This window comes from Balaenoptera acutorostrata, chromosome 16 (genome assembly GCF_949987535.1).
Source record: "Balaenoptera acutorostrata chromosome 16, mBalAcu1.1, whole genome shotgun sequence".
NCBI classification, from domain to species: Eukaryota; Metazoa; Chordata; class Mammalia; order Artiodactyla; family Balaenopteridae; genus Balaenoptera; species Balaenoptera acutorostrata.
The window spans coordinates 86,090,374-86,110,188 of record NC_080079.1 but is presented as its reverse complement, the minus strand read 5'-3'; the positions used below and the strand labels follow the sequence as shown (position 1 = coordinate 86,110,188).

The window sequence follows — 19,815 nt, the reverse complement described above, 5'->3', positions numbered from 1 at the left end:
GGCAGTTAAGGAAGTAGCTACTTAAATACTGGTAACCTGAAGGTTTTGGGGGTAAAGTCTTAATGAGAGGATTCAAACTGTGGAAGTATTAGAAGTAAAATCATGTTTAGTGATAGACTATTCATTCAGTATCTAAAAACAGTGAATGTCATTTTCATTCCAGGCAGCTCTTTTTCAAAGTAGTATGTCAGATAGATGAACCATGATTTAGCCATCAGTATCTTTTCCACTGATAGGATTACTAAAACCTGGCCCTTTCTAACGCTTTTTCTTATACACCCAGCGTTTACCAAAGAGACTTGAGCAAGTGGGAGAGCATCTACAGCTAGTTGTTTCTGTGATATGCAAAAGATACATGAGTAAAATGTAAAACCATAATAAGGAATGCATTTTAGGCAGTTAAATATCTTCAAAACCCTAAAAATCTATTTGGATATTTTTGGTTGATAGAAGAACTAGCTGCAGTGTTATAAAACTTCATTCATTTTTACTGGTTCCATGTTACTTTCATTTTCCCTTTGCCAAATTAAAAAGAAATTAATTTTAATGTATTATATTTTGTTATATTGTATGCATATATAAGCATGACTTCTTTTTTAAACAAGATAGGGTATGCATAATAAAACCTAATAGTTGTGTTGCTGTCGGTTATCATAGTACTATTAATTTTTAAAGTATAGTCTGTCAGTCACCATATTAAGTATAACCTATATGCCTTGAGTTGTATTCTGTGTTTTATATATATATATATATATATATTCTTATTTCACTGATAAATATTGTAATAAGCTCACATTGACGGGTTATAGCTTTATATAGTGGTAACTAAACCTAGTGTTTAAAATATAACTAGTTGGAGAACATTTACGAGTTACTATGTAGGTTTTGTAGGGAAAGTCAGAGCGCTTTTAAAGAAGACCAGTTTTAGGCTAGATTTGAATTTTATTTCCTCTGAAACTTTTCATGAAATAGTTCTAGATTTTTTATGCTGAATTTAATGAGCTTTTTGATACTTACTGAAGCTCTTACAGCCACGTCATAGATAATTAGTTATCTATATCATTAAATTTATAGAAGAAGATGTCCTTGAGATGAAGGTATTGAATATTTTTCCGTTGTATGATATGCCTCATGCTGTGCCTTAATACATTGACTTTTCCCGGTGTGGAGCCTTATTGCAGTAATACCAATTAAATACTGTCTTATCAAGTTGAGGCTTTTCACATGTCTTGTGACAGTTCGTGTCTTTGACCCATTAGACAAAAATGAGTTGGCAGTAGCCTCAAACTTATGAGTCTAATGTGCTAAGATAGGAAAAAGCCCTGTTTGGCACAAATAGCTAAGAGTAAAAAATTAGCTACAGGGAAGATTGAGGTGACTAATACATTAATGAGACTAAAGAATGGTCATTTTAGAAAAGGCTAGTAACATTGTATCTGTTTTGTATCATGTTTTTATAAAATTCTCAGAATAGCGGAACTGTTTTTTTTTTTTTTTTAAGAAGCAAACATATGAAGCCTACCATTGACATTTTACATAATTGCTAAACTCTTTATATGTAAGCCATCAATTTTATAATTCTAAAACCATGACTAATATAAAAGTATGTATGTTACTATCTTACAGATAAAGAACTGTATGCTTGGATGAAGTGTGTGAAGGGACAGCCTCATGATCACAAACATTTAATGCCAACTCAAATTATACCTGGTTCTGGTAAGTATAAATATACATTTTTTTTTTGGCTGCGTTGGGTCTTCGTTGCTGTGCGCCGGCTTTCTCTAGTTGTGGCGAGTGGGGGCTACTCTTGGTTACAGTGCACAGGCTTCTCATTGCGGTGGCTTCTCTTGTTGTGCAGCATGGGCTCTAGGTGCACAGGCTTCAGTACTTGTGGCCCTCGGGCTCAGTGGTTGTGGCTCACGGGCTCTAGAGTGCAGGCTCAGTAGTTGTGGCGCTCGGGCTTGGTTGTTCCGCGACATGTGGGCTCTTCCCGGGCCAGAGCTCAAACCCGTGTCCCCTGCACTGGCAGGCGGATTCTTAACCACTGTAACAGGTCTTTATCGTTCCAGATTACTTAGAAGTATGTCATAGTAGTAGAAAGAAGTGGTAAGGTTTATGTAATCTTGAATTGTTCTTGCTCTGTTCTTAGAATCCTCTGTGTAATAAAGTTAGCAGGATAAGCCCAGACCCAGTGATGAAGAAAGCCTAAGAGGAACCATTTTAGAAGGGGAAAACTGGGAATTCTCTGGCAGTCCAGTGGTTAGGGCTCCACGCTTCCACTGCAGGGGGCACAGGTTTGATCCCTAGTCGGGGAACTAAGATCCCACAAGCCACACCACGCAGCCAGAAAAAGGGGGTTCATGGGGCGGGGAGACCAGAGTGTAATGAAAAGGCATATGAGATGTATTTATTACAGGTTATTCTACTTTTTTTTTGTTTTTTTGAGCATAGTGATTTTTGATTATAGAGGTAAAAGAAGAGAATAGAGAACGTGAATTTGGTTGAATGATCAAACCTGAAACAGATGGAAGGGATGAAGGAAAAAATGGAAGAAAAGTTGAAAAGGCACAGAAAACCTCCACAAGAAAAACAAAAAATTATTATAATCTTAACAACTAGTGATGATATTTTTATTAACCATTATATTTTGTAGTTTTGACAGATCTTCTAGATGCGATGCACACTCTTAGAGAAAAATATGGTATTAAATCCCATTGTCATTGTACTAACAAACAGAATATACAAGTTGGAAATTTTTCTGCTATCAATGGTGTGTCTCAAGTGAGTAAAAATCTCTATTCAAATAAAATTCATGGTTAAATTAATCAGCTTTGATATTTGAAATCCAGTTTAGGACTTGTGTTTTATAAATTACATTTCCTGTGTTACTGTATAAATGTAACCTCTATTTTTAACTCTGAATAATTGAAGAAATAGTATTTTAAAAATTCAACTGTTCTACCTTTGTAGGTTTTACAGAATGTTCTTAATCACAGTAATAAAATTTCTCTGTGCATGCCTGAGTCTCAGCAGCAAAATACCCCTCAGAAGCCAGAGAGTAATGGCAACAGCAGCCCAGAGAGTGATGCAAGCACAGACAGCAAGTTAACTCCTCCAGAATCCCAGTCACCGCTGCACTGGTTAGCAGATCTTGCAGAGCAAAAGGCCAGAGAGGAAAAAAAAGGTAAATTTATTATCTAATAGAGAATTGTAATCGACAGTGTAGTATTATACATTAACGTACTACTGTTCACTTAGAACAATTTACTTTTGTCTTTTGCTCTCATTGTGGCTTAGGTTTTAACATTTGTCTTTTCTTACTAGGAACTCGACTTTCTGTGATCTTATCAAAGTTAGTTACAGAATCATCTGTAGATGAGCATATCAATAAAGCCACCAGGGCGATAGATTTGTAACTTACCTACACCTTCTCCCGGTCTTAGCTATAGCATTTTTCCTTTGTGACAGGTACAAACTCACCTACATGTCTAAAACACTGAGGAAGGCCTTTTCATATTCAAACTATTTGACTCCTGAAGGATCTAACCCATCCTCTGGTGTGTGTTCAGGTGAATAAATGACTAGTGCTACAGTTTTCATCTCTCACTATAAAATGTAGGATGCCAGCTTTGTCTGTACTTTAGCAGCATGTTTAATTTTATTTGAATTTTGTAAAATGTTTTATTTCAGAAAACAAAGAATTTGCCCTTGAAAAGCAAATTAAAGAAGAGAGAGAACAAGACAACCCTGATTCTCCCAATAGCAGAACATCACCTCCTGTGTCCCAGAATAATGAACAAGGCTCAACATTACGAGATTTGCTGACCACAACAGCTGGCAAGCTACGTGTGGGTTCTACAGATGCTGGCATTGCCTTTGCACCAGTTTATTCAATGGGAACCCCCGTGAGTGAGATGCCAGATTTTTGGATTTCATATGGGCCTTAAATTTAGATTTGGGGTCTTGGCTGTGAACTACACAATAAATAGATGCACATGAAATCAAATATACCAAATTACTAAGCATGTTCCTATTTGCATTATAATTCTCATAACTTAAAAGCCAGAGATTTTGTTCTTTTCCCAGGTGAAAAGGGTTGCGGGAGGGGCATTTTGATTCCAAAAGAGCCCTAACAAACTCCTTCAGAATTTGAAAACCATGTATCTAGTTGGGGGAGGGGAGGGGGGGCAGGGAATGACATGGATGTGAATGTTTTGTTACTTAAAATATTTAGACATCAATTTTTGCTTTAATTATTCACCAAAATATTAAAAAAAATAAAAACAGAAAAATTGCATAGGTAGACACAAATTTTTAGTGGCTTTTAAAAGTATTTGGGAGAGTCTACCTATTTGTTCCCTCTGCCCCAATCCTAAAACAATATAAAAGGTAGGAAGACCACACTTCTAGTTTCTGCAGATCCAGCGGCTTCTCACATGGAGAGCACCCAACTTCTGCTTCCCACTGTCAGGAACAGTGTAGGGACTAGAGATCCATACCCATTGACATGGTTCTTGAAGCCAGATATATTGTTTGTGTTGGTTGCTTGCTATGTAATAGTAAATAAAAGCAAAAGTTTCCAAATGTAATCATTTCCCCTGAAAATATAATTTTTTTTCCTTATTAGAGTGGTAAAAGTGGAAGGACTATGCCAAACATTCTTGATGACATAATTGCTTCGGTTGTTGAAAACAAAATTCCACCAAATAAAGCCTCTAAGATAAATGTTAAACCAGAGCTCAAAGAAGAACCTAAAGAAAACAGAAAACCTGCCATGGATGAAAACAATAAATTGTACAGTGATATACCACATTCTTGGATCTGTGAGAAGCATATTCTGTGGCTTAAGGATTATAAAAATATTAATAATTGGAAGCTTTTCAAAGAGTGTTGGAAACATGGACAAGTGAGTATTTTAAGCTGATTTAGTATGCTCTGAGTGGAACTAAAGCTGGTTGAATAGGAAAAATGGTTTTCTCCTTAGGATTAGAAAGAAAGGGGAAAGATAATACTTGACACATTTGGGTTGGAAGATATCAAAAACACCAAAAAAGTTACCAGAATGATTGTTTCTGAATTCTTATTTTTTGGCCAGATTTATATGAATTAACAGGGAAGCATTGATTATTTGATGTTATAATTTCAATTTGTTAGCAGACTTTTAATAAAGCCATATATTCACAAAGTTTGGTATCGCCTTCCTTTTTTTACATTTGTATTTTAGTTCAGTTAACAGATTCATTTCTGCTATCACGGTGTTAATAGTAAAAGCAGTTTTCTTGAACTGATGAGAAGTGTAGATGTTTTTGCCTTTAATGTTTACCTGTAGAACATGTATTTATGTTAGTTCATCAAATCTTGAATGACAAACTCCATTATTTAATTTGGCTCAAATAAAAATGATTTTCTGTTTGACCAGAGTTTTGATATAATAATGTTTGATACACATTTCAGATGGTAATTTACTACATTAGTGCACAAATTAGGATTTTGCATGACTTAGTATTATCTTCAGTTTTTTTCTTGCATTCTGGAAAACATCATTGCTATTTTACTTCATTTGTTTCATTTAACAGAGAGTTATTGACCACCTAATAAAATCGTCTTTGTGCTGGCCATTAAGGATATAAAAATGAGTACATCATGTAAAAATGAGTAAGAACCATTTTAGTACAATGGCTCTTAATCTTTTTAGGTCTCTAATCCTTTGTAAAATCCAATGACAGCTTGGTTCCTCACCCTAGAAAAAATACACACCCATGCATTGCACATACACGGTATTTAGCATATATTTTTTTGGTTGGCTCTCCCTTGAAGCCCTGATGCCATTGCTGCGTCACAATTTAGATGACTTAAATTTGTGTAGGCTTAAACAGTCTCATAAATAAATACTTTTATAAATACGTTACATGTTCTCAGAACTTTGTTTAAGGTACTGTGGAAACCTAAAAGAGTGAATGAATAAGCTACAGTACTAATTCAGAAGGGCTAGTATGAACTGATGTCTCAGGGGTTAAGTGAAGGTTTTATAGATGGACAAGAGGTTGGAAATAAAAAGGATCGGGTGTTTGGGGAACTGTTCAGTAGCTTTGTTTACCTGGCATTAATAAGAGTTCTGTGGGGTAATGATGGGGAAATGAGGTGGTTACAGTTATGATTATGAGGGGCCTTTATATCTTGCTAAAGAGTTTGAACTTGATCCTATAGATGACAGTTTTAATTGAAGAATCAAAGTACTCAGATTGACTTTTTAAATTGAAGTATAGTTGATATACAATATTATGTAAGTTACAGGTGTACAATATAGTGATCCACATTTTTTAAAGGTTATACCCTATTAATAGTTATTATAAAATATTGGCTGTATTCCCTGTGTTGTACAGATCGACATTTTAAAATAACTGACAGCAAAGCATATTGGAAGTTGAATTGGAGGGGAATAAGACCAGAGGCAAGGAGTCAAATTAGGAAGGCTTTCAGTATTTCAGGAAGATGATGATGACGATGGTAGCCTAAGAATTCTGCTTTAGAATATTCTAATTTATTAATTAACGTGCCTCTATAATTTTTTTTTTAATTTTACTTTTCCCAAGCTGCTGGTTACCAAAATAAGGAGTGGCACAGGGCTGGATGGGAGTATTACTGGATAGGCATAATAAGGGTTAGGAGTTAATATGTGAATTGTCAGCAATAGTTAATTATCTAATAGCTGAACCTGTTTTAATAGTTGGATATATTATTAGCCCATTGAAAGGAAGTTTAATGTTGCATTTACCCAAGTGGTTAACCAAACTTCTTAGGGTGGTTTTTGCTGTTGTTTTTTTCTTTTCTTTTGAGATACCTTTTTGTGATAACACCCCTAGCTTGAGGTTATTCTGCACTTACCGTTCCTCAAATTTGATTATCTTGTGAGTTTTAAGAGTACTTAAAAATAACTTCTACAAGAGAGACTCTTACGTCACAACTTCCTGTGTTCTCTTTTACTTTTCATTTATAATAAAGGAATTAAAAAAAAAAGAAACTTAAGAATAATGCATCAGATTGCCTTTAGAGGTCTTTTTTTCCATCGGCATTGGAGTTTTAAAACCACCAATCTTCAATTGTTGGTTTTTGGGTTAGAGAGCCATGAGGAAATTTGAATTCATGTGATTTCAAAGGAGAGATTCACTTTCAGGGAATTGGTCATTCAACTTGAAATTTATTGTTGTTGTGTTTGGTTGTTTAATATTGTGAATATTTTTGTCATGATCCTTGTAGAGGTAAAGAATGTGTGTATGTGTTTTAAGTGATATAAAATCAGAATGTATATAAATTATGTTTTAATCCCAAGGACTATTTTATTTAAAAATCTTATTTACATATATTGCATATGTACAAATATATAAGGTTATGTTTTGTCTATAAAAAGGAGTCTGTTAATAAAACAAAACATATTTATATTGCCTAGAAATGAAATTTTTAGTATAGCCTTTCAGACTCTTTCCTGAAAAACACTACGTATTTTTTGTTTTCAAAATGGCAGTGTACTCTGCCATGTACATGGCATTCTCTTATCACCTTTTCTCTTTGAAAATATATTGTGGACATCTTTCCAGGTCAGGGACTGTTTTTGAAAGCCTCTTTATTCTCACAAGTTGTCATTAGTCCTAAAATTCAACATGTTAACCGTCTGTTGCATGTGTGTGTAAAATCAAATTTTGGAAGTGTCCATATACCTTTTAACTTTTCTTTATCTGTCTGTTTATTTATAAGCCTGCAGTGGTTTCTGGTGTGCATAAGAAAATGAACATTAGCTTGTGGAAGGCGGATTCAGTTAGTCTTGATTTTGGAGACCACCAGGCTGATCTCCTGAACTGCAAAGACAGCATTATTTCAAATGCCAATGTTAAGGAATTCTGGGATGGTTTTGAAGAAGTTTCAAGTATGTTGTTTTTTTGTTTCTTTGTTTTACTGTTTTCTTAAACATTTCCCCCCAAAATGATAAATTGTTTAATCTTTGAAATGTCTGTATTACTTTGTTGTCTAGTAAAAAGGAACAAGTACTTGGAAGTAGGAGACTGGGTCCTATTCCTGGCTCTACGCCTCATTTTCTTTAACCATAAAGAAGTCATTTAGGAATTCCCTGGCGGTCCAGTGGTTAGGACACAGCACTTTCACTGCCGAGGCCTGGGTTCATTCCCTGGTCAGGGGACTAAGATCCCGCAAGCAAGCCACACGGTGCAGCCAAAAAAAAAAAAAGTCATTTATGCTATGTTTCCATATGTCATATTCAATATATTAATGTTCCTGGGGAATATTTTTGGCAACCCCCAAAACATTTGAAACTTGAATAACACACTTTGTGTAAAACATTTTGAAAAATTAAAAGTAAAAATGTAAGACTGTAATTTTAATTTTAATAACAATTGTAAAGAGACTTTTTATAAAGAATTTTATGGCGATATTACAGATATCTGTGTTCATAAGGAACAAACATCTTAATACTACATGAATACATAAGAAATAAAAGTCCATAAGCAAGCATTCTTTACCTACTGTACAATAATAGAGGTATTCATTCATTTTACATTTCTTCCTTCTTCTAAACATTAATAAAAATAAAAAGACAGATTATCTTTTTAATAATCAATTGCATTCTTATAGAACGGCAAAAAACGAAAGGTGGAGAAACAGTTGTTTTAAAACTGAAAGATTGCCCTTCAGGAGAAGACTTCAAGACTATGATGCCAGCAAGGTATGTATGTCTTTCTATACTTGTTATTTTGACTCTTGGCTTTTGAGGTTGAGCTGAGATTATCCCCAGAAGTGGGATAATGAATTACAAATGTGAGCTTTAGGCAGTATCCTCCTCAATTAAAAATAAGTAATAAAAAAAGAAAGAACTGAATCTCTGTAGTCTGAGCAGGGGGAAGTCTTTGTTAGGCAGTAAAGAAGAGAATGCTGTCAAAGGGGAGGCCCCATTTGGGACCTCTCTTCTCTTTGGTGCTTTCAATTTGCTGTGTTTAGGGAAAGAGAATTGCAGTTTTAGTCAGTATCACTTCTGTTCTTTGCTTATCCATGTATTATGCATTCATTTAAACTTTGAATGAAGTCAAGGAAAGTGTTAACTGTTAAAGGCCTTAAGGAAAGTTTAACAACTTGAACATTTATATATTTGAAAGCACTTAAGAATGTAAACCTTTATTCAAAAGAAGTCAATGTTATTCTTCAGATATGAAGATCTTTTAAAAAGCCTGCCATTGCCAGAGTATTGTAATCCAGAAGGAAAATTCAATTTGGCCTCTCATTTGCCAGGATTTTTTGTACGCCCTGATCTAGGACCCAGATTGTGCAGTGCTTATGGTAAGTATATATTTGCATTTCTATCAACTTGGAGTATATGGAAGTTTAACTTCCGTCCAAAGATAAATTATCTAATCATTTTTAGATTCTGCTAAATCCGTTCCTTTTATAATCCATTGAAATCTTTTTCTGAGTCAAGCAGTGTATATTAGGTATTAATAGCCAATATATAGTTAAGTACCTGCTCATTCCTTATAAAATATAGTTACATTTTCTATTAATTTGATTTTTACAGTACATTTCATGGATTGTGGTATTTTATGGGCAGGTTTCGGAATAAGACTAAAACTCAAATTACAATTAACAGATTTTCCTCAGCTGATTTTGGAAGGAATATCTAGGATATATAAAGTGTTATGCTAAATAAAATTTTATTTTATACACAGGTGTAGCCGCTGCTAAAGATCATGATATAGGAACAACAAATCTACATGTTGAAGTTTCTGATGTTGTAAATATTCTAGTCTATGTTGGCACAGCAAAAGGAAATGGCATTCTCTCAAAAGCAGGTAAAGAAACTTAAAGAATAGTGGTCTTTGGAATAACAGTTGAATAACCACACACAGTAATATTATCTAGAATGTCAGCCTCTGTGTTAACATCAGAGATTCCCCAAAAAATTGCAGTGGATATTGGGATATTCTAATATTTATTTGGAGGCGTGATTAATTTACCTGGTTTTTTTTAACACAAAAGGAATTTTAAAAGTGAATTATTTTTATTTGCTCATTTCCTATTATTAAATATTGGGTTTATGAAAATAAACTGGTAAGCTCACTTACACATTTAGTGAAGAATAGAAACTAGGTCCTTGAGCTCTGAAGATGATTAAGGCATGTTTGTGTCTCAAGCATTCTTTTTTCCCCTCTAGTACCAGAGAGAAGGGGCCTTTTCTCCTAAGTAGAAATAACCGTTCAATCCAGTGTGTAGGTTTCAGAGTCTGTGCTCTGGGTTTCTTTCTAAAACCTTGTTCCATCTATCATCCCCTTCTTTATAGACATAGGTCCTTCAACTTTCTTTTTCCACTGGCTTCTTTTCTCAGAGTAGGAGCAAACTTCAGATTTTTCCTCCTTCCTTAAAAAGCCTTCTTCAGACCTTGTCTTCCTTGCCACCATCCTGTTGCTCCTGCCCTCATAACACATGTGCTGTGTCTATCACCTCCCTTTCATATTTCAACTCAATGCGGGTTGGCCCCTGCCTGCCGCCCCACTGAGATTACTGTACTGTTGCTATTGCTGTGGCTTTCACTGATAGTCATAGTTCAATACAATGGTTTCTTTGTGGTCCTCTTATTATTTGTACCCTCTGTAGTAAACGACACCTCTTCTTCAAATACTTTCCTTGGCTTCAGTAACACTACTCCCCTCATTCTTTATATGGTGGAGTTTCAGACTTTTCTTTCTAGAGTTATAGACTTTATCCTCTACCTTTTCTGGTTTACATGCACTTCCTGTGAAATTCTATACATGATTTGCAACCACTTAGCTCAACAGTTCTATCTGGAGCCCAGAATATATCTGCAGCTTAGTGGCTTAGGTGCTCAAGACCTGGGGGTGTATTATAGTATTCACTCAGTTTTTGTGTCTATTTGACAGCTTCTATAATACACAACCTAAGTTCCTCCAAAACTGTAGAAACTCATAGTTTCTCAGCTTCTTTAACTGACTCTATTGATTGTAATTGATAAAAACTCTTGTCTCCCCTACTCCCAAGGATTTGAGAGTCAGGCACGCTTGAGTTGTCGTCTCAGCTCTAGGACAGAAATGTATGTGCCCTTTGGTATCAGATTACTTCTCCTTTCAAAGGCTGTGGTGCCGCAGAGTTACAGTTGCCCCTTCGTATCTGCGGGTTCCGCACCTGTGGGGTCAACCAGTCAAGGATAGAAAATACACAGCAAAAAGAAGACACTCCAGTAAGTTTCAAAAAGCAAAACTTGAATTTGCTGTGTGCAAAAGGAGTTTGCTGTAGCCAGCAACTGTTTACATAGCACTCACATTGTATTTACAGTTATTTACCTAGCATTTACATTGTATTAGATATTATAGCACTTAGTCTACAATACAGAGGTTACATCTGCTTTTCTCCCCTACTTTTCTTTCATCTCCTTAAATGCTAGAACTTTCTTATTCATCTTTGTTCCTGCTCATCTCCCATCCCTCATTCATAGCATAATGTTTGATCTTTCGAGAAAAAGTCATCAGCTTTTAATTTTAATTCTTGGACTTTAATTCTTGGACTGTCTTTCTTTAAAGTTTTTGCCAATTTTTATAGATGGTCACAAAAAAAGGAATGTTTTAGTGTTATAATAATGCTTAAAACACATCAAGAAAACCGACCTACATAAAGCACACGCTTTTTCCTCTGCATACAATGGCTCTCCTACCTCCTTGTCTCCCTAGCAAATTCCTGTATTCATCCCTCAAAATGTAGCTCAGATTGTCACCTCCCCCTAGAGGTCTTCATTTAAAGAATAAACTTCCTCTGCTCCAGCAACCATTTTCTTCCTTGTGATTTCACTGTCACAAATATCTGATGTATTCTTTCTAGCAGCCTTTTTAGAATTCACAGAGCAGTAACAATTTTCTTTTTAAGTTATCTTTTTCATTAAAAGATAACATTCGAGGACTGACCCAGTCTTTGTGTACCCTTTGTACTCGTATGATTGTGCTTAACCACTATGTGATATTCTTGTTTATTTGCCTACACTTATTAATACCATCTTTTATTCTGTGAAGTCTTAACTGGGTCTTTCTTAACGCTAATCCCCAAGATTCTAGGACAGTGCTTGGCATATTGTAAACACCTAATGTTTGACTTCAAGAAATCTTTGCAGCTAACTTTAAGCATAAAAAAGATTTCATTGTCACAAATTAGGGAACATTTGCTATGTTCTTTGTATTAGGCAATAGATTTCCTTTTCTCTTAAAACATTTCTTTAAAATGTTCATTGTGGGGTGGGGGTGGGATGAATTGGGAGATTGGGATGGACATCTATACACTAATATGTATAAAACGGATAACTAATAAGAACCTGCTGTATTAAAAATAAAATTCAAAAAGAAAAAACTAAAATGTTCATTGTAGTGAAATCAGGGATTTGAAAACGACATTCCTGTCCTTCACTCAGAGGTAACTATTGTTAACATTTTTTCTGTGCATATATATGTGCAGTTTTTAATTTGTCAGTAGTTTTAGAAGAATGGCCTTGATGCCTCCTCAGTCATAGCACCTGAAGCATTTGCATTTGATTACAGATTAACCAATAATCATAAATGAGATCTCCCAGAAATTAGTCGGAAGACATTTTGCTCTGCCATTCATTAGTCATGGCAATGAATAAATCTCTTCTCCTCACTGAACCTTTTTGCTCAGCTGTAAAGTAAAGGTTATGATCCTTGCCTACCATAATAGTGGTCATGATAGTCCTTTGTAAGTTACGAAATGCTGTGAGTACAAAACATTGTTATGACCACACCCTTGGGACAGGAGGAAAGTTGGTTATGTTTGAGTTAAAAGTCCTTGCGTTTTTATCTCCCATCCCTTGGTTTACAGAAGACACATGAACTGGGAAAGTTACTGTTGATTCTGTTCCCGGTTACCCCAGGTCATTGTTCTCTGCTCTTATAGTTCTTAACAGTTTTCATGTATAACTGGGTTTATCTCCTCTTTAAGAGTCCCAATCTAGTCAGGCACTATGCTACTATGATAGATCAATTTTAGGAGACTTGGCTTTCTGGTAGTCTTTACTGACCAGTTTGAATATATTCTGTGTTTCAGGAATACTTAAGAAATTTGAGGAAGAAGATTTGGATGACATTTTAAGAAAACGATTGAAGGACTCAAGTGAAATACCTGGTGCCCTGTGGCATATTTATGCTGGGAAAGATGTTGACAAGATAAGGGAATTTCTTCAGAAGGTATAATTTAGGTTACAGACAGTTTTATCTCTTCCCCTTGAGCAGAGACTTAAATTTTAATGTAACTTCATGGGCATTCAGCAGTATAAGATGATTGAGTAATTTTTACATAGGAGGAGGGAATTTTTTGTTGTTGAAAATCAAAAGCTCCTTTCTCTTGAGGAATTTGAATGGCAGCTTCTTCTCAGTTAGTAGTACTCCTTCATCCCCTTAGAGTAAAGAACCTGTTGATGAGTCATGTTACCCTTGATGAAAAGTAGTGATTGGAATTATAGAATATAAAATCTGTCATAGAAACACGTAAAGAAGGCAGTTTTTTTAATTGTATTGGTATTTTTGGCTGTTGACCTAGACAGTAATTCTGCTCTGTCATATGATTGCTCTGTGATACTTATTTGAATAGACTGAAATTGAGTAATCGTATACTTGTTAAAAAAGTGACACATTAATCTGAAATTGGTTCAAACCCTTTTCTCAAATATTTTCTGAATTTTGTAATTACAGGGATTTCTTTTAATGGACCATAATTGCTGTTTTTCTTATTATACTTCATCTTCTTTCTGAATGGACTTAAGGTCTGTCTTTGGTCAGTGTGAAGCGAGGGAGCTATGGCCCTGTAACTACTATTTTATCCCAGAACTACCTACCAGTCTTTTAATTTAAAATGTTATAAATTATGCTTTTTAAAGCAGAACGTTTCACTGGTTCGTCACAGGGTCCCTTGAAAGTGATTTGTCAAGGGTTAGAAGGTTAGCAATATAAAGGCATTTATCTGTGTACCTACCTTAAAAAAAGAGCAGCAAAAAGAAATGTTTATGGGGACTTCCCTGGTGGTCCAGTGGTTAAGACTCTACACTCCCAATGCAGGGGGCCCAGATTCAATACCTGGCAGGGAACTAGATCCCGTATGCCACAACTAAGAGATGCTGCAACGAAGATCCCAAGTGCCACACTAAGACCCCACGCAGCTGAGTGAATGAATGAATGAATGTTTATGATGTCCACACATACAAATGGTTTGGCTTTTGGAAAAAAGCTACTAAACTAAGCTTTTCCCCGTCTTTGTGCTATACTCTTAAAATAACTGTAAGGAACCAAATGGATGAAAGCGTCATAGTGGAGAGAATTCCCCGTCGTACCAGTGGTTAGGGCTCTGTGCTTCCGACTGCAGGGGGCACGGGTCTGATCCCTCGTTGGGGAACTAAGATCCCACATGTTGCACGGTGCAGCCAAAAAAAAAAAAAAAAAGACTGAAAAAGAAATAAATAATAGTTAATAAAAGTATTTTTTTTAAAAAAAGAGAACTTCATAGTGGAAGGAGAAGGTAAGAAGGGAGTATGATTTACTTTACTAATAGTGTATCAGTGTGCAATATTGTTTTCATGTCCTTTGGCTTTTCCAATTGTAGAATATCATTTTCTGTAACTTAAGCTCAGTCATCGTTCCAGAAGATTCTGAGAACAGACTGTTATTGTAAAGAAAATAGAAATTTAACTGAACAGGATTTACCATTTTCTTTACTTAAATTGGGGTATATATTTTCATTTTAATCTATATTTCAGATTTCAAAAGAACAAGGCCTTGAAGTTCTACCAGAACACGATCCAATTCGTGACCAGAGTTGGTATGTGAACAAAAAGCTTCGCCAAAGACTGCTTGAGGAATATGGAGTCAAAGCCTGCACTCTTATTCAGTTCCTTGGTGATGCCATTGTCTTACCAGCAGGAGCACTTCATCAGGTATATAAAAAGTTGCTTCTAACACACTTGTTACTGAAAGAACCAGAAAGAAATTGTTCTGAGTATAAATATAAATGAAAGAAGATGTAAGAAAGAGAATGACCTACACCAGTATGCCTTCATTAAGAAATTACTGAAACAGCTTTTCAGTGCTTGATGAGATCTGACGTAATTAAATGCTTTGAGACCTTAAATTGTATAAACATGAGCCAGATTTCCATTTTTGTATTGTTACTGTTTGGTGGATTGAAATCTAAGTTCAAAGACTTTTTAAGAAAAAAAGAGTTTACTGTATATATTCAGTTCTCAATAGTTGAGACCTAACAGTGGGAGGGGGGAGTATCAGGACTTAGAGATGATACATTTTCTAAGGCACCAAATATGAGTAGAATGAGTTATTAGGTAGACCATTCCATAATTCAGCCTTTCACTGTACTTCCTGCCTCTTTTTAGTTCGCTAACGTAGCAATAGCATGTCGAAAGAAAGATGCTACGTAATTTTTATAGCTACTGATTCACAAAACTTTAAAACTGAAATACACATCTAGTCTTTGTTTCTGTGGCTTGACTGTGTGGCACCTAGAAGAATGGCATAGAATCGATGGTGATATGGAGGGTTTGGATTAAAAGCATACAGTGGGTTCCTATAAGTAGACTGAAGCTACCACAGAGCAGTTTAGCGCTCATAGTAACAGAGTGCAAAGGAAACCCGAGAATCCAGAAAACTAGTTTGCCTCAGAGTTGGTTCCCCACCTTTGCCACCACCTGGTTATTGAGATGTATCTGATGTGTGTACTTTTACCAAGCAAAGTTTCCTACATTTTATATAACTATATGCAATTATTGCCTGTGTAATATTTGTGACACTAGTATAACAGCCACAAATATTTCTTAAGTGAGAATAGTTGCTTAGTTTTTAAGATGTCAAGTTCAGGGTTAGATTTATCATTCTTAGATCTCAAACAGCATTTATTGTAAAATATAATTAAGTGTATTAATTAAATGAATGGATTACTTATGTTAAATTGTTTTATTTTCTCATGGACTTATATCATTTCAGAGATGTGTCATTTATGATTCATGTTTAACTGGGATTCACCCCACATACTATTCTTTGGGCTTCTAGCCTCTTATCAGAAAATAGCTAATCTGTATTCAAATGTAAAATGCCCTCAAAGGAGCAGTCTGTTTAAGAGAATAGCACAGTAAATATTTTTCTAACTAGGTGTAATTATTTGATAATACAAAACAGGTTCCCTTGAAAATCCTTACTCACATACTCAGTTTATCCAGTATCCATTTTCTTAAAAGTCAAACTGGACAGTGCATTTTTTAGGTATCATTTGCATATAATAAATGTACTTTTTAGTGTACAGTTCTGTAAGTTTTGACAAATATGTAGTTAGGCAACAACACAATCAAAATAACATTGCCATCACTTCAAAATATTCCCTCTTACTCCCCCCCACTCATTTTTGTTTTTAATTTTTATTGGAGTAGAGTTGATTTATAATGTTGTATTAGTTTCAGGTGTACAGCAAAGTGAATCAGTTATACATACACATATATCCACTCTTTTTTTTAGATTCTTTTCCCATACAGGCCATTACAGAGTATTGAGTAGAGTTCCCTGTGCTATACAATAGGTCCTTATTAGTCATCTGTTTTATATGTAGTAGTGTGTATGTGTCAATCCCAGTCTTCCAATTTATCCCTCCCCTTCCTTTCCCCCCTGGGTAACCATAAGTGTTTTCTACATCTGTGACTCTATTTTTGTTTTGTACATAAGTTCATTTGTACCATTTTTTTAGACTCCATATATAAGCGATATCATATATTTGTCTTTCTCTTACTTCACTCAGTATGACAGTCTCTAGGTCCATCCATGTTGCTGCAAATGGCATTATTTCGTTCCTTTTTTATGGCTGAGTAATATTCCATTGTATATATGTACCACAACTTCCTCATCCATTCGTCTGTTGATGGGCATTTAGGTTGCTACATGTCCTAGCTATTGTAAATAGTGCTGCAGTGAACATTGGGGTGCATGTATCTTTTCAAATTACAGTTTTCTCTAGCTATATGCCCAGGAGTGGGATTGCTAGATCATATGGTAGTTCTATTTTTAGTTTCTTAAGGAACCTGCATACTGTTCTCCATAGTAGCTATACCAATTTACATTCCCACCAACAGTGTAGGAGGGTTCCCTTTTTTCCACACCCTCTCCAGCATTTGTTTGTAGATCTTTTGATGATGGCTATTCTGACCAGTGTGACCTCACTGTGCTTTTGATTTGCATTTCTCTAATAACTAGTGATGGTGAGCATCTTTTCATGTGCCTTTTGGCCATCTGTATGTCTTCTTTGGAAAAATGTCTGTTTAGATATTCTGCCCATTTTTTGATTGGGTTGTGTTTTTTTGATATTGAGCTGCATGAGCTGTTTGTATATTTTGGAGATTAATCCCTTGTTGGTCGCTTCATGGCAAATATTTTCTCCCATTCTGAGGGTGTCTTTTCATTTTGTTGGTTTTCTTTGCTGTGCAAAAGCTTTCTAGTTTAATTAGGTTCCATTTATTTTTATTTTCATTAATCTAGGAGGTGGATCAAAAAAGATATTGCTGCTGTTCATGTCAGAGAGTGTTCTGCCTGTTTTCCTCTAGGAGTTTTATAGTATCTAGTCTTACATTTAGGTCTTTAGAGTTTATTTTTGTGTGTGGTGTTAGGGTGTGTTCTAATTTCATTCTTTTACATGTAGCTGTCCAATTTTCCCACCACCACTTATTAAAGAGAGTGTCTTTTCTCCCTTGGACACTCTTGCCTCCTTTGTCATAGTTTAGATGTGCGTGGGTTTATCTCTGGACTTTCCATCCTGTTCCACTGATCTACCCCCCACTTTTTAGTCAACCTCTTCTCCTGACATTCCTACAACCACTTATCTATTTTCTTTCCCTATAGTCCTGCCTTTATATGAATGTCATATGATTAGAATTATACAATATGTAGCCTTTGAGTCTGACTTTTCTTATTCAGTATAATGTATTTGAGTTTCATCCATGTTATTGTGTACATCAGTAGTTGTTTCTTTTTATTACTGGGTAGTTTTTCATTGTTGTTTTCAGTTTGGGGCAATAATAAATCCACTATAAGCCACATTTACGTACAGGTTTTTGTATGAATATAGGTTTTCATTTCAGTTGGGTAAATACCAAGTAGTGGGACCACCTGGTCACATGATAAGCGTGTGAGTAACTTTATAAGATACTGCCAGCCTGGTGGTTGTACCATGTTCCATTCCCCAAAGCAGTATATGTGAGTCCCATCTCCTCTGCTTACTGTCAGTTTTGTTTTTAAGCATTTGACTCTCACTATGGCTTTAATTTACATTTTCTTAATAACTAAATATGTTGAACATCTTTTCTCGTGTTTATTTGCCATCTGTAAATCTGTTTTGGTAAATATGTTCAAATATTTGTCCATTTTTTTCAACATGGATAGGCTGGGATATATTAAAATTAAGAATTTCTGTTCATTAAAAAAAGCACTATTAAGAGAGTGAAGACGTAACCCAAGAGTGGGGAAGTAGTTGCAATACATTTATATATACATTTTTGTAATTGGGTTCTTTTTTTCTTACTATGTTGAATGTCTTTATCTACTCTATGTTCCTTATCTGATATGTGCTTTTGCACATATATTCTCCCAACCTGTGGGTTGTCCTTCCATTTTCTTAATGGTGTCTTCCAAACAGCAGCTCTTAAATTTTGTTCAGTTGATCAATTTTTTTTTAATGTATTATATACTTTTATTGTATCTGAAAAATTTTGCCTAGCCCAAGATCAAAAAGACTTTCTCTTAAATTTTCTTCTAGAAGTTTTATAGTTGATAGTCTTACATATAGGTCTGTTATCCATTTTTAGGTTAATTTTTGTATATAGTGCAGAGTGTGGACTGAAGTTCAGTTTTTTTGCATATGGACATGCAGTTTGTTCCAGTACTGTTTGTCAAGAAAACAATTTTAAAATACTTTCTTTTGAAAATGTAATGCATTCATATGATTTTTTAAAATTCAAACAAACAAACAGTACACGATGGTTCACAGTGAAAATTAAGTCTTTTTCTCACCTTTGCCCTCAGTTCCTCTACTCCAGAGGCAATCGCTATTATGCAGAGAGAGTCCCTGCATGTAAATGTCTCTCTACTGCTTATACTTTCTTGCGGGAAGAGAGGGAAGAGAATAGCCTTTTTTTCTCAAAATAGTGGGCAAAGTAATCCTGTTAAAAAGCTTAGTTCACAAGTCACTCTGCTTTAGCCTCACTTAAACAGTATGTACTTGTATTCTATTCTGTACTCACACACACTCCTACTTAAGATGCTATACTTAAATAGACTGAAACAGCATCTAGACTGGCAAATTCTATTCTGATCTCTGCCACTAAATTGTTGAGTGTTCCAAGTAAAAACTTCTCTGCTGCATACCTTCCTTCCCTCATGTGATATGATAATGACAGCACAGTTATTTGTACTCTGTTTAAAGGGTGTTGTCCATGACTCACAAGTGGTGGTAATGTGGTTTTGAGAGAGAATTAAAAGGAAGTATGAACTCTGTTAACAATGTTAACTTGGATTTAAGACAATGCTCATTATTATTTACAACTTATGTAGTCCATAGAGGTCCTGAAAACTTTTCATTGATGGCTTCAACACTTCCAGTAAACCACAGGTAGCCCTTTAAATAACCCCCGAGTCTCAGTGCTTCCCTCACACTTTAGCATACATCAGAATTCCTGGAGGGCTTGATATAACAGAGATTGCTAGA

General features: G+C 35.3%; 1 protein-coding gene across 7 annotated transcripts in view; it reads left to right on the top strand.

Moving 5' to 3' along the window:
* The window catches only part of JMJD1C (jumonji domain containing 1C), a 322,989-nt gene that overhangs the window by 298,739 nt on the left and 4,435 nt on the right, over positions 1–19,815 (top strand). For 6 of the 7 annotated variants that reach the window (XM_057530829.1, XM_057530830.1, XM_007170857.3 and 3 more), the window contains 11 exons: positions 1,627–1,716; positions 2,654–2,781; positions 2,971–3,184; positions 3,691–3,905; positions 4,628–4,906; positions 7,753–7,921; positions 8,644–8,734; positions 9,212–9,342; positions 9,729–9,851; positions 13,120–13,259; positions 14,822–14,998. In XM_057530829.1, the coding sequence (XP_057386812.1) occupies positions 1,627–1,716; positions 2,654–2,781; positions 2,971–3,184; positions 3,691–3,905; positions 4,628–4,906; positions 7,753–7,921; positions 8,644–8,734; positions 9,212–9,342; positions 9,729–9,851; positions 13,120–13,259; positions 14,822–14,998 (1,757 nt within the window). The remainder of the gene's footprint in view (positions 1–1,626; positions 1,717–2,653; positions 2,782–2,970; positions 3,185–3,690; positions 3,906–4,627; positions 4,907–7,752; positions 7,922–8,643; positions 8,735–9,211; positions 9,343–9,728; positions 9,852–13,119; positions 13,260–14,821; positions 14,999–19,815) is intronic. The other variant, XM_007170856.3, reaches the window with a different exon arrangement.